Source organism: Onychostruthus taczanowskii, unplaced genomic scaffold (genome assembly GCF_017590055.1).
Source record: "Onychostruthus taczanowskii isolate IOZ18803 unplaced genomic scaffold, ASM1759005v1 scaffold7, whole genome shotgun sequence".
NCBI lineage: Eukaryota > Metazoa > Chordata > Aves > Passeriformes > Passeridae > Onychostruthus > Onychostruthus taczanowskii.
Genome location: NW_024504786.1, coordinates 13,154,662 through 13,168,603, shown reverse-complemented (window position 1 = coordinate 13,168,603; position 13,942 = coordinate 13,154,662). Strand labels below are relative to the sequence as shown.

The following is a 13,942-nucleotide window of genomic DNA, read 5'->3' as shown; positions in this document are numbered from 1 at the left end:
TAAATAAACCATAATCTATTGTTCTCCTTGCCAGAGAAGTATGGACAAAGGATCTAAATACAGCCTTTATACTGATTTTACAACGTTAGTTAAAAGTATTATTTTTAACTAATATATTTAAATCAGTGCTGTGCCTAATGTGAATACATTTAGTGTGATGCAATTAATATTTTAACTACTTCATTTACATGTGTACCTGTGTCTACAGGAGAGAGTTGGTACCAATTTACTTGAATTTGTTTCTTAATGGCAGTGATTAAAAATTAGAAGAAGTTTCTCATGGAATATCAAACCTGAAAAAAGCAAAATCATAGTAATTTAACAAGGAGTGTTCTTTGCAAAACTTAGTTGTAGGATATTACTTCAAGTAGAGATTTCTACATTTGAGTGTAGAGAGTCAGTCCCCACTCTAAGTACATGCTGCTCCAAAAAATCAGTCACTGTCTGCTGCATCATAAAGCCCAGACATTCTGATGCTCTCAACAACCTCACCCCCAAAATTCATGACCTGTAGGTTTATTGCTGTGGTTTAGTAGCAGAAACATGCCTTTGGTTGCTGCAGGTAGCTGTTGAGTTTGGGAAGGGCCCTCGACCTGTAACTAAACCAAACTCCTTCCCTTCTCTCTGTCTGTAGAAACCTCTGGGTTGTAAACAGTTTTCAAAATTTATTTTGGAAATGTAGTCTAGAAATTCATACTAGATGGACACTACATATGTATACGTTCATACAACAATGCAATGTCCAAAATCTTTCCAGCTGCCTTGGAGGAAATGATCCCTGGCTCACTTCTGAATATCGAGTGGCTGTGACTCTGCTGAAATGAGCTTCCTGCAGAGAGTAGCCTTCTTCCTGCTGCCTGCACCATTAAATCCTGGTAGGGTGTTTAGGCAGTATGTCTGCTAAAATATGTTCTGTTCTTGTACTCACTAACCACACGCTCCCATCCTGTGCTGAAGTTAAATCATTCCAGTTTGTCTCCTACACGGCTCAGGAATCAGCAGCCTAACCCTCCAGACATCACACGGCTTTGAACTGCACCTCTTGCTGAGCAAGGTTATTAACAAATGCTCTAAATCCAGAGTGCATGATAGATGTTTTTATCAGCTGTGTTGTATGGAGCCAGCAAAGCCCACAATATAATTCACCTTGAAGAGGAAGAGCTGAAAGGCATGTGACATAATAAACAAGGGTGGGAGTCAGGGGCTGGGAAGACGCCTGGCTCTGTTTCAGAAGTGCCACAACCTCTTGGAAGCATCAGAGAAGCTGAAAGCTTTCCATGTATTTTGGGTGCACAGCACAGATTAGGGAGGATCAATGTAGGCACTTGGGAAAAAATGGTCAGCCCTGCAGCTCTCTGACCAGGAAAATGGGAGATAAATAGGTTACTTTGCAGAGACACACAGCTTTGAGAAACTCAAATGCAGTAACTACAGCAAAGAAAGGCTTCTTGGGGAGGGAATAATGCACCGGGGCGGAGCAGGGCGGGGCGGGGCAGCGCTCCCGCCGAGGGAGCCGGGCCCGGCCTGAGGCACGGGCACTGCCCCGGGCGCGCTCCCGCGGCCGCCGGCGCGCACGCGCCACTGGGCGGGGCCGGGGCGTAGCTCAGACCCTGAGCGCCCATTGGCGGGGCCGAGCTGGGGCGGGGCCGCGGCTTGTCCCGGCTGGGGGCGGGGCGTAGCTCAGACCCTGAGCGCCCATTGGTGGAGGCGGACGGGGGCGGGGCCCGGGCGGAAGCGCCGCCCCGCGCGGGTTTCCCCACGGCGCCGCCGAGCGTTCCGCCATGGAGGGCCCGGGGTCGTGGTCGAGCTCGGGAGGCGCGGGGCGGCCGCTGACGGAGGACGAGATGGCGGAGGTGAAGAAGGACGTAAGTGGCGGGCCGGCCGGGCGCTGAGTGCAGGGGCCGGGCGCGGAGCGGCCAGTGGGGCCCGTGCGCGGGCGGGGGAGCGGAAGCGCTGTGGGAGCGGCGCGGGGGCGGCGGGAGGGACGGGCCGGGCCCGGCGGCGCGCCCGGGAGGGCGGCGGGGAATCTCGAGCACGGCTCTGCCCCCGGCGTGCCCCGGCTGAGGCTGGTCACGGCTCGCGAGCGCGTGTGGCGGGGCCCGGGCCGGCTCCCTGGCTGCGCCGCGGTGAAGCGCGGCTGGCGGCAGGGGTAACGCGGTACCCAAACCTGGCTGAAAATGTGTCTGCTGCTCCGGGTGCCAGGAGAACGCCTTCTCAGAAAGCGTGCGTATCTTCGTTAAGTGTACTTAGATGTTTTTTTGTTGAGGCTTATTGTTCTATATTTTTGGGGGGGTTTTCCCCTGTACTTATTCACTGATGTCTGGAGTCTGAGGGAAGACTTCATCCTGATTCATTCTGCATTAATTTATCTTAGCATGAGGCTGGGAAGCAATGCACTAACCAACCACAACAAGTGATTGCTTAATTAAAAAAAAAAAGTAAAATCACAGTTTATCACTTATTCATTGCCTATCCATGGTTCTGTTTGTAATTCACAGTGTCTTATGTTTGATTCATTGGGGGGTTTTTTATGTTCTTTTAAAGTGCAGTGGAGACTCCTTGCAGTTTGTTTTTTGTTTCTTTCTAGCTTTATGCTTAAGTGATTTCCTTTAAATGCTTTGTCATAGTTCTGTGAGACATGTTTTTCAAGCTGGTACTCGTTTCCACAGGCTAATACTGCAGTCGGTGCCATTGGGTAGTTACACCAAAAAAGGATACAAGCTCCTTGAGTCAGACACTGTAGGTGTAACAGGACAGGTGTGTTAGTCTGGGTCAGTGACTGAGCCCAGGGCTGCACCTCCCACAAGTGCATGATTGTCACTTCAGCCCTTGTCCTTACAGGTCCTCCCATTGGAGCAGAGAGGATGGAAATCTTAGGTAGAAACAAATAACAATCATTTTATCATCAAAATGCAGTCCCATAAAGCTGGCTTTAGAGCTTCTGCACTCAGATTTTAAATGTGGCTTCACAAGCGGCTTGGCTCTCTCAGGGCTGTTCTTTGGGTAACTTTGATGGGCTCTCTGCAAGCCAGGGTGCTGTGCTAGCAGAGGCACTGTGTGTGACAGGGGACAGCACAGCTCAGGAAGCTAAAACTGGCAAGGACAGCTTGGTCTGGGCAAGCTTGTCTTGAGGAGGATTTATAAGGTTTGGAGTCTTGCAGGTAAGAGCTGAGAAGGATGGGGGTGAGCCATATAAAATCATTCATACAGTGGAGTAGGGCTGCAAAAGACAAGAAGCAGCCACTCGTGTTGTTGAGATTACATACATTTATGGATGAAAGTGCCTGTATTTTGGATGTCAGTAATTTGTTGAACTTGTCGATAGTGTAAATAAATAGGTTTAAATTTTGTAAATAAATAGGTTTATTTACAAACCTTTTGAACTGTGAGTATATTTGTGCTGTTGCTTTGAGACTGCTTTTGCTCAATGTACAGAAAACATCAATAACTGCAGTGTTTTGGAGTTGTGCCTCAAGGATACAATGGTATGGAAATGTGGCAATCAGATGATCAGTGAAAAGGGGTGTATTTGTAGACAAAGTGAGTAGGTGCTGTTTGGTACAATTTCATTTTTACTTGACTGTTTTGAAATGTGCTAACCTCAGACCTTATGTAATCACATTTTCTATAAGTAGTCACCGTATTTCTTAACAAGCATTGGAACTCCTGAGTTCAGTCAAAGAGTTAATGAAAGTGATAATTATGTAACAGTTCTTTTAAAACATTTTTTACACTGAGAAAAATCTCAACTAAGTAACACAGCGGCAGCCTTAAAAATTATTTTGCTGACCTGTACCAAAATCATGTAGGTTCCAGTTACAGGCCTCTAAATAACTGGAAATGCTGGCTAATCCTAGTTTGTTTTGTCTTTCAGGCTTTAGAAAGGATGCGTCCTTACCTGTGTGATAAGATCATAGCTGAGAGACACTTTGATTACCTGCGTTCTAAGAAAATACTCACTAGGGAGGACACAGAAGAAATTTCTGCTCGATCTTCCAGTAGGAAAAAAACTGGGAAGTTACTGGACTACTTAGCAGAAAATCCAAAGGGACTAGATACTTTGATTGAATCTATCAGACGAGAAAGAACACAAAACTTCCTGTTACAAAAGATAACTGATGTAGTGTTGAAAGTCAAAAATGAAAAGCTTGAAGCTCTTAAAGGTAACAAACTTTTAATAATGTTGTATAAAACATAAGTTTTATTTGGAAGGTCTGCAAAATTAAAATCCAAAACTAAAGTCTTCCTCTGGTATTTGAAACAACATGTTTGGAAAATTACCAGTTTGGGTTTAAGATCCTAGTGCATGTATCCTGGCTTTGCCTTTTTACTATCTGAACACACCCATCATAAATAACAAGTAGCAAAAAAAACCCTGTTGTATTGCTATGATGGATGAATCTGTCTTCACATTTCAGTTTTGCTTTTCAAAAATGGGTGGTTATCGTCCATCTCGCATTTCTCTCCTGCTGCAGTGGCAGGATGCTCTGGTTTGGTTAAATTTTGTGCCTCAGCAGAAGGTATGCTGGCAAATACAGCTTGAGGGGAGTTCCCCTGTATGCCTTCGGTGTGTTTTTTCATACAGGCTCAGAGGTTTTGTTGACACTCAAACCTTGAAGGGACTGTGTGTACTCATATTTTAAGGCAGAGAAAGAAAGTATAGGCTTTGTACACCAAAGTGTTACTTCCCCTTCCACACCCATCAGAAGGCAGATAAAGAAGGAAGAAGTATGTTTTAACCATAGAGGTTAAGGGCCTGAGGTTTGCTCTGGCTTCAGGTAAAATAGCCTTCAAATGCTGTCCACTTTGGAGCAGAACCAGCAGGTGAAGCTCTTAAAAGTTTGAAGAACACAGTGAGAACAATCTAAAAAAAGTTGGGCCGAAGGGCTAAAGTGACTTTTTAAGATGAACTTTAAGTTACAGTGCATCTTTGTCAAGTACTATCTGGTACTGAGTACAGAGAAACCATTCACATCAGCCTAGACAACCTAACAAACCATGTTTGTTTTTTAATTTGTCAGGAATTCTGGATGTCACAGGTAAGATGAAGGGTTAGTCTGTTAAAAATACGAACAATTGATTTTTGACAGTCTTACTGATATTAAATCGGAGCACAGTTTAAGATGTCCCCATACTGTAATTAAATCCAGGATCTGGTTTTTTGTCTTAGGTTTAAGCTGCAGCACCTGTATGACCTCACTGTATGGAGGAACAAATAATCTTTCTAGATCATTTTCTGATGAATCAAATTTTCTGGATAAAACAAAAGACAAAGAATCTACCCAGATACATCACCCAGAAGAAGATTATAGCACGGCTGCATTTGTGTCTGCTGTCTCTCTTCATTCCATGAATTTACCAGTTGCAGAGATGGGCAATTCACAGTGCAGTGTTTTCTCAGCCACCCTGCCGGGGCCTGGAGACCCTGGTGCACCCCCGCTGCCCCCAGAGCTCCAGGAAGAGCAGCAAGAGCCATGTACCAGTTCAAGTGACAATTGCTTCTTGCCTTTAAGATCACGTTCTGTTCAACCACAGTGAGTGCGGTGACTTTCATCTGTTCATCCAAATGGTACTGAAACTTTGTGGGATGTCTCATAAAGGCTTAAAAATGTTTTCAAACTGTTAGGAAAATTGGAGGAAATCATCTATGCAATTTCTGTTTTAGTTTTGTAATTGTGTGATGCTGGAGCTGCTTGACTTTTTTTGTTTTGTTTGTTTTCTTCTTTAGGGAGCTTTTTTCAAAATATTGTGGTGTCATACCAACAAGTATTTGGTTTTTAAACCAATGTGTATAAGATGTCACATTTATTTGCGGATACTTTAGCTGGGATTATAGAACAAATGGGTTTTTTCTTTCTGCAGAAACTAACAAATCAGCTTTTCTTAATGTTTCTGTGAAGGGCGAACTGGGAAAGATGGTTAGGAAAAGTACTGAGTATGGAAAAAATCTGAACTAAAAACTTAAGCTTACTTACCAAAAAGCTTAAACTAATTTACCAAGTTAAACGTTTCTCACTAAGATAAATTCTGCTCTCCATGTATATGTGTGCTGCTCCGTTTGCCAAAAATGGCCAAGTCTGTGCTTGTTAGCAAGGAGTTTCCTCCTTGAGTGGACTGTGTCCTACTGGTACATCAAAAGGCATCAGTATTGCAAATACACTTCTGCAGGCCTCGGCGCATTCTTCTTGTATATTAGTTAAAGATTCCTGATTTGAGATGCACTTTAAATATAAATTCTCTTTAGTACTGGAAAAGGAATGTAAACTGCTCTAATGGCATTGTGAGGGCTGCAAGAAAACATTGTAGGATGCTATTAAGGAGCAAAGCTAGTATGCTTTTGTCCCTCTAGGGAAGTGGAGGAGAAGCTGTGTGGCACAAAGTATGACACCTGAAGGACTCCTGGAAATATGGCACTTCAAATACCTCCTCTTCCAAGCAGACAGACAGGTTTACATTTCCAATTGTTTAGAGTCAAATGCATTTTAAACTGTTTCAGCATGGGAAGGTTCTCATTTCTTGCCACAATGTAACATACTGTATTCCTCTCATACTCGAATTGTAGCCTACCTTTTGTGCAGGTGCCTATAATAATTTCAAAATGACCTGGTGGATTCTTAATTTGACATGTACAGCTGTGTTCTGCAGTACTACACCTTAAAGTGATGGGATGTTTTCAGTATATCAAAGGGTAGGTTTGTATTAAAGGTCCTACATTATACTGGCTCTCGTACTGTGTATAGCCATGGAATGCCATTCCAATGCACACTGGGGTAATATTGCTAAACTGCTCTCCTTTTGTGGAGGCAGGCCACCTGCAGGACCTCAGTATAGTCTCTATAAATAGTTTTTCTCTATTATTCTGGTTTTGGAAGTAGATTAAAATAAAATGCAATGTTCAACTACACTCCATCCCGAGTATATGAACATCTTACATGTGAGAAAGATGTGTTTATAAAAACCCTTGTTTTTCTTGTCTACATCTACCATCATATACTGTCCAGACACTGGAACTGCTTCGATTAAATGCCATTCTGGAAATTAAGTGCCTGAATATGCAAGCCAAACTTTGTTCTTTAACATGAAATTTAGGATAGGATGAACTCCCTCTCTTCCATTAACTTGAATTGTAGTTGCATGTACTTGGGACGTCTAGAAAGTGATTTGTGTAAATGCCCACTGTACCCACTTAAAGAGCTGTGCTTAGGCTTGAGTCCCTTCCTGGGTTCTTGTAAAGAGAAGAGAGTGAGCAGGGTTGGCCTTAACAGAGAAAATGCACCAGCCCAGGGTGGAGGCTGCCTTGCTGCTGCCCATCCTGCCCCGTGCATCCTGCAGGGACCACTCCCAGTGGAGCCGACAAACCTGAGACCTTGAGTGAATGTATTGTCTTTTCAAATGTCTATAATGTGCGTTTTTGAAACATATTTTTATCACAACTTTTGGAATAAATTCTTTTGTATAATTGCCTGTTTTTTGGTCTGCCTATCATTTTTAAGATGTACAGGTTGCAAGAGCAGTTCATGCCATTACCTTGATGTGTGGTTTTGGTTTTGTGTGTGTGGGAGGCTTTTGTTCTTCTTGTCTTTTTAGAGACATTTGTCTCTGGTGGAAAGACTGACTGAATGTGAAACGCCTGTGCCGGCAGGACTGCACTCAAGAGCAGTCTGTAAGGAAAACATGCATGTGAAATCAACAGCTCTGCTGCTTAAGTAGTTTCTGCAGTTCATGACTACTATTACTAACCTGATTCTTGCTTTTTTCAAATGACTCTATTGCTCAACTTCCTACGGATGTGAGAAGAGTTGCTTCCAGCCACCCACATCTTGATTTCATTCTTAAATTAAGATTTTTATTAATAGCAGGGGAGAAACAAAAACTTTGAGTGCTGAGAAGCATGACTTAAAAAAGGATTTGCAAATACTGCAGGCACTGTGGTGTCTCACTTCAGTGGTTGTTTTCATTGTACTTTGTGTATAGGGCTTCAAAATAATGGCATGGTATTGATTATGAGAGATTGGCTGGATATGGTTTAGTATCTTTACAGTGAAGGAAGTGACCGTAGTATAACCAAAACCCCTTCCTCAGATCTTACGCTGGTAGTATAAGTAGTTCTGGCAGTATAAGTAATCTGAACATAGAATCATGAAGTATGCTGAGTTGGAAGGGACTCATGAAGACCCCGAGTCCAGTTCCCAGCCCTGCACAGGACATCCCCAAGAGTCACACCCTGTCCGTGGGAGCGTTGTCCAAGCCCTTGTTGAACTCTGCCAGGCTGGTGCTGTGAGCACTGCCCTGGGGAGCTGTTCCTGTGCCCAAACACCCTCTGGGTGAAAAAGCTATTCCTGATACCCCTCCTCAACCTGCCCTGACCCAGCTCCATCCCATTGAACAGCACCAGTATTTTAGCTGATGCAGTAATGTATGTATGACTCCATCACGAGGGAGGTCTAGTACAAACTCGGTCCAACAAATTTGAAAAATCTGTTTCGGTAAAGATACCTCCTGACAGGTGATGATCAGCACTGTCTCTGCCCGAGGTCAGCCGGTGATCGGACTTTAAGGAAAACGTGTTTTCCCTCCGCTTAGGCCTGCAGGTGTGAAGAGGGAGCAATGAAGGCTGGCTCGGTCTCGTGCCTGGTTTTCGGTGTCCGGTCCCTCGAAGGCAGGGCCCCGGCTCCGCCTCCCGCGGGCTGCGCTCCCCAGCCCCGCGCGGGCCCCGGCCGGCGGCAGCCGCGGGCCGGAACCCTCGGCGCGGGCGCGGTTTCCGCGGGCGGTGCGAGGCGCGGCCCCGCCATGGCGGCGGAGGGGGAGGACCCGCTGGGCTATTTCGCGGCCTACGGCAGCTCCAGCTCCGACTCGGAGCCCGAAGAGCCGCAGCCCGACGAGCGCCCGGCGGGAGCCAGCGCGGCCTCGGGCGGCACCCCGGGGCGGCCGCGGCTGCCGCCGCCCGACGAGCTCTTCCGTCGGGTGTCGCAGCCGCCCGCCTTCCTCTACAACCCTCTCAACAAGGAGATCGACTGGGAGAGCCGCGTCCTGCGGGCGCCCGAGGAGGTGCGTGGGGCGCGGGTGAACCGGGGCGGCGCCGGGGCCGCCACGGGCCCCCCGGGCCGCTGTGACGGGCGCTGTGCTCTCTCCCGCAGCCCCCCAGGGAGTTCAAGGTGTGGAGGAGCAACGCCGTGCCCCCGCCGGAGACCTACAGCCCGCCCGAGAAGCCGCCGGCCCCCGCCCTGGACATGGCCATAAAGTGGTCCAACATCTACGAGGACAATGGCGACGACGCGCCCCGGCAGGCCGGCAAAGCCAAGTTCCTGCCGGACGAGGAGCAGGAGGCCCTGGAGTCGGGTGAGGCCCTGGCGGGAGGCGGCCGTGCCTCGGCGGGGGCTGTGCGCTGCCGGAGCGCGGCGGGGCGGGCGGGCTGCCCGGCGTGCCCCGGGCCCGGAGCAGGCGCTGCGGGCTGCTCCTGCATCCGCTGCTGCCCAGGGGCAGAGCGCTCCGGCTGCGGGGCTGGGTGCGCTGCCCGTGGTTTGGCTTTTCTGCGTTCAACACGGAGCCTCCCCTCTGCTCCTCTCCCCCGCTGGCATTAGCAGGGAAGCATTAGAGTCTGTGGCACTGTAGTTCCGTGAAACCAACAGGTTCAGTCACGCTGCTGCTAAAACAGAAGGTGGTGTAAAAGCTTCAGGTGCTTTACACTGAGGTGTTGACCTTAGTTGTAGATGTAGGTCAGACTATTTCTATAACGTTTGCAAAACTTGGGTTCCAAAAGAGGAATTATATAGGATGCCCAAGGGATAGATTACTGAAGAAAATAGTTACTATCTTCTTCACTTTCTATGATTGTACAAGCTGTAACAGTAATTTAGGAAGTAAAGAAATATTTGATAGGTGGGAGGATTTTTTTTTTAATTGTTGGAGAAAGAGAATAGCCAACAATAACCAAGAGAAGAGAACAAGAAGAAGAAATTCTGGTCTTTCAGAACACACAATAATGTCTTCATTCATTGGTAAAGTTGCCAACAAAGCTTTTCCAAAAGAAGGATTTTTTTTGCTGTCTTGCCTCTTTTTTGGTTCTGGGTGTTCTTTCCCAGTAGCAGTTTTTATGTCTTTCTCCATGTGTTCTATGTGTTTCCCCGTCCACGCATTTCTCTTAGTCAGCCTTCATCCAGAGGAAGAAGATAAAACGTTAATTAGCATTATTTCCTGCTTCAAAAGTGTCATTTTCTAGCTTTTAATAATTTGTTTAGAACAGGTGCTGTACAGTAGCATAAAGCCTCTTTTCAGTTACCTGCAGTGGTTTGTGGCAGTGATAAGAAGTAACCTTTCCTGTTTTGTCCACATATTGTCTGCATTCCAAAAATGAGGATGCTACAGTGTCTTTTTTCCAGCCATCTCAGATGTGGTTAAGTCAGTTGTTCTGAGACAGGATGGTGTTTAAGCAAAAAACTGGCTTTGCTGACTTTGATTAACCCTTTGTTTTATTTAAAGATGGTGAAAAAGACGATGAACCAGCTTCTGCTAAGAAACGTAAAGCAGAGTCTGGAGAACAGGCAAAGAAGAAGAAGAAGAAGGTATAAGCAGGGCATTTTGGATTGAGACATAATGAGAATTTCAGGGAACTTGGATTCCTCTGCTGGAATGGGAAACAAATACGTGTTTACTGCATTTCTCTCTCGGGTAGGGAATTTTATTTCTGTGTATGCTTGCCTTTTGGAAAGCACAAAATTAAGTGGACAGTGTTGTCGTAGAACTTGTTTACTGAACAAAATTTAAACCTGTTTATTTGAAACAAGGATTTAGATGAAAGATCCATTGCCATGGATACTTGTGCTCATGCAGGTTACAGGGCTTCACAGTATTTTGTTTATCAAGAAACCTGGTAACATGCATTTTTCTGGACTGACTTTTCCATTGTGTCAAAACCTTTTATAAAGGAGTATATACTAAAGATTTTTTTAGGTACTGGTCTGTGATATGTTCACATAATGTTGTTTTTAAATATATGTATAGACTGCAAATAGTCACTGGAATAAAACTACATTTGAAAACATCTGTGGTATAAATATTGCATTGCATGCTGGGTGAATAGGAGCAATGAATTCTGTATTATATGCCATTCACTAATGTGTGACTTAACAGATTCCTCAGGGCTTTTTTGTTTAAATAAATACAGAACTACAAACTGAAAAAAAAAATGTACCTAAAATTGAGTTTAATATTTCATCATTATTTTGATGTTACGGGATCTCCATCAGTGAAACGAGACCAACTGATGGAGGGAGGATTGAAGCATGTAATGTGTTCTTCCTGAAACAGAAAATAGAATCAAGATATTTATGTGGACAAAAATTATGACAAAGCTGTGGTAGAGTCTTTGCTGCCAAATTGTATTTATTTCAGTACAAACAGTTGGTAGTCTTCTCAAAGTGCTAGCCAGTATATGTTGCATTTGTGGTATGCTGCTGAATGGGTTTTTGGGTCTGTATATGACAAGGTACCAGCTTGTGCTGGATTGGAGAAAAGGTTGCTGTATATTTTCAGATAAAGATTCTGTGCCTTAGAAAATCTGCAGTGAGATTAGTGCCTGCTAATAGAAGTTCATGTAATTAAATTGTTAATGTAAGAAATTTGTGTTTTCTATTTTCCTTCTGTCTTGGACTAGCTTTACTTTGGCAGAACAGATTCTGTATACATATGTGCTAATATAATGTTAATATTTTTAAAGTGATTTTAAGAGTTTTTTTAACCCTTCAATATATAGAAAAGTGTATTCATTTTCAGTGAATATATGAAGTTGTTAAGAAGTTATGCAATTCTAGCCTTGGCAGTGTGATAATTCTTTCTCTGGATCCTTGTCTGCCTGCAGACTCTGCAACTGCTCCTTGCCTGTTTCACAGGCTGTGGGGCCAAATCTGTGATACTTGACACAGCTGAGGGCTCCCTGTGCCCACCTTTCCTGGTGCAAACCCAGACACCAGCCACTGTCCTAGCAAGCTCCAGGATGAGGGATCCTGTCATGGCAAGGCTTATGGAGTGCCAGCTCTCTAGGGTTTCTCCAAATACTCCATCTGCATTTTTGAGTCTTACAGTAGTTGTGTTTGCTAGTGCAGTGCTCCTTGAAGAGTATTACAGCTGAAGGCTAATGTCACCAGCTCTGGAAACAGGATGCATTCCCATGACTGCTGTGACCAAGGAGGCTTCTGTCCATTTATTTTTTGCTATTCCACAGGGCAGCTCAGGAAGTTACTGTGCCAATTGCTCCTTTTGTTTTCAGACCATATGATATACGTAGTGTCCAGTTTTCTTGAAGTTAACACCATTTGATACTCACTTTCCAAGGAGAAAACCAGCATATCTAGCCTGGGAGAAGAACAATTGTATTTTTTGCAGGTCAAGGGAATCTTCATGGCAAGCAGAGACCATGGCAGCTTCCCTGTTCAGGAGAAGTGGCACAAAAAATTCTTAACCTTTTTCTGAAGACATCTGAAGCAAGGCTGTGAGAAGCTGAATTATTTGGATAGATTGGTTCTGTAGCTGTAAGTTTGTTTTTGGTGGAGATGCTTCAGTACATCAGAAGGAGATGCTAAGAGAAGTGGTACAATGCTGCAGCTTCTGAACGATTGGTTCTGTAGCTGTAAGTTTGTTTTTGGTGGAGATGCTTCAGTACATCTTCAGAAGGAGATGCTAAGAGAAGTGTACAATGCTGCAGCTTCTGAAGCAACTCAAAAGACTTCAAGAAACAGAGGTTTTCTTCAGGTTTGGGCAGCTAATTATGAAAATTTGTCCACACATCAGGCACTGTGAAATGTGAAGGGGAAGACAGTGACAGTGAACATACACCCTTGCTGACAAATGAGGAAGATTGCCTCTGAAAATTAGTGCTCTATTAACTCATCATTCTACTGTTTCTATAATCAAATTTGATTACAATATTTATGTGTATTGGGGAGAAAAAGGCAGTAAAGCTGTATACAGGTTTGATTTGAGGAAATTCTCTTTAAAATTTGTCAAAATCAGAAAAACAGTGTCTGGAATGTAATTAATTTGCAGTGAGCACACTGCATTGCTTCAGATTCTGGTACAATAGCAGCTGCAGTACTTGGCTTTCCTGGAGATGCAGGATGATCTGGAAAAGAAGAATTCATGTCAGTATAAAAGTGCAGGTAATGTTGAGAGTAGTGACAGGGAGGTTGTGGCAAAGCCATCCCTCTCTTACTGTGCTGTTCCTGTTCTCCATGCAGACTGCTGCTCTTAAAGTGCTGATTCTTTTACAAATAGTTTGTGATAAACTTAGTGCAGCCAGTATGAAAGTAAGTCCAGAGAAATGTAGTGTGTTCCATAAAGAGCAATTTATTGTGAGCCTGGAGTCAGCACAGGAAGAGGTGTTTTTGTCATTGGAGAGAAGGAGAAGCTGTGTAGTGCTGGCTCAGTCTGGTGACAGGAATCTCCTTTGCCAGCTTACTAATCTTAGAGAATCAGGACAAAAAGATGCAATGCTTTCAGTCTTTTCAGGCTTGAAAGGTTCTTGTTCCTGTTTATGTGTTAGCTTGCTCATTTATCCAAGCCCCTTTTGCCACTGGTCACAGATGTTTGTGCTTTTGCTTTGGGTGTGGATTGGGTGTGAAAACAGAGCAGGACTGTCTTAGAAGCATGGAAGATGATTACAGCTGAACTCTGTGTTCTTGTAGGATAAATGGTTGTACCAGTTGAAAAGGATCCAGGCAATGGCTACAGCTGTGCAGCATTTTCATTTTGAGAAATGTTGTTTAAGGACAGCCACAATTCCTTGTTAGACTGGAAAAATGTGAAAGGTTGTTTTCCCAATAGCTGAAAAAATGCCAGGACCCTCAGGCCTGGGCACAAGCATGGTGGTACCAGTGCCCTACAGAGATGAGTTGCTCTTGCAGCAGCTGAGTGGGAATGGCTGTCCAGGCCTGCTCAGGAGGAGATG

At 44.7% G+C, this 13,942-nt stretch overlaps 2 protein-coding genes across 3 annotated transcripts; both read left to right on the top strand.

The window, feature by feature from the left end:
• Positions 1-1,725: 1,725 nt before the first annotated feature.
• On the top strand, positions 1,726-7,461 carry BCL10 (BCL10 immune signaling adaptor). 2 transcript variants are annotated; one of them, XM_041421785.1, is made up of 3 exons: positions 1,726-1,865; positions 3,875-4,163; positions 5,171-7,461. In XM_041421785.1, the coding sequence occupies exons 1-3, from the start codon at positions 1,782-1,784 to the stop codon at positions 5,536-5,538; spliced, it is 741 nt and encodes a 246-aa protein (XP_041277719.1). In that variant the 5' UTR covers positions 1,726-1,781; the 3' UTR covers positions 5,539-7,461. The 2 variants fall into 2 exon arrangements, with proteins under 2 accessions (XP_041277719.1, XP_041277721.1); XM_041421787.1 differs by lacking the exon at positions 1,726-1,865 and adding an exon at positions 1,896-2,223.
• Positions 7,462-8,719: 1,258 nt separating this feature from the next.
• Positions 8,720-11,614, top strand: CUNH1orf52 (chromosome unknown C1orf52 homolog). Its single transcript, XM_041421886.1, has 3 exons — positions 8,720-9,048; positions 9,138-9,339; positions 10,480-11,614. Exons 1-3 carry the CDS (start codon positions 8,791-8,793, stop codon positions 10,566-10,568), a joined length of 549 nt encoding a protein of 182 aa, XP_041277820.1. The 5' UTR covers positions 8,720-8,790; the 3' UTR covers positions 10,569-11,614.
• Positions 11,615-13,942: the final 2,328 nt, after the last annotated feature.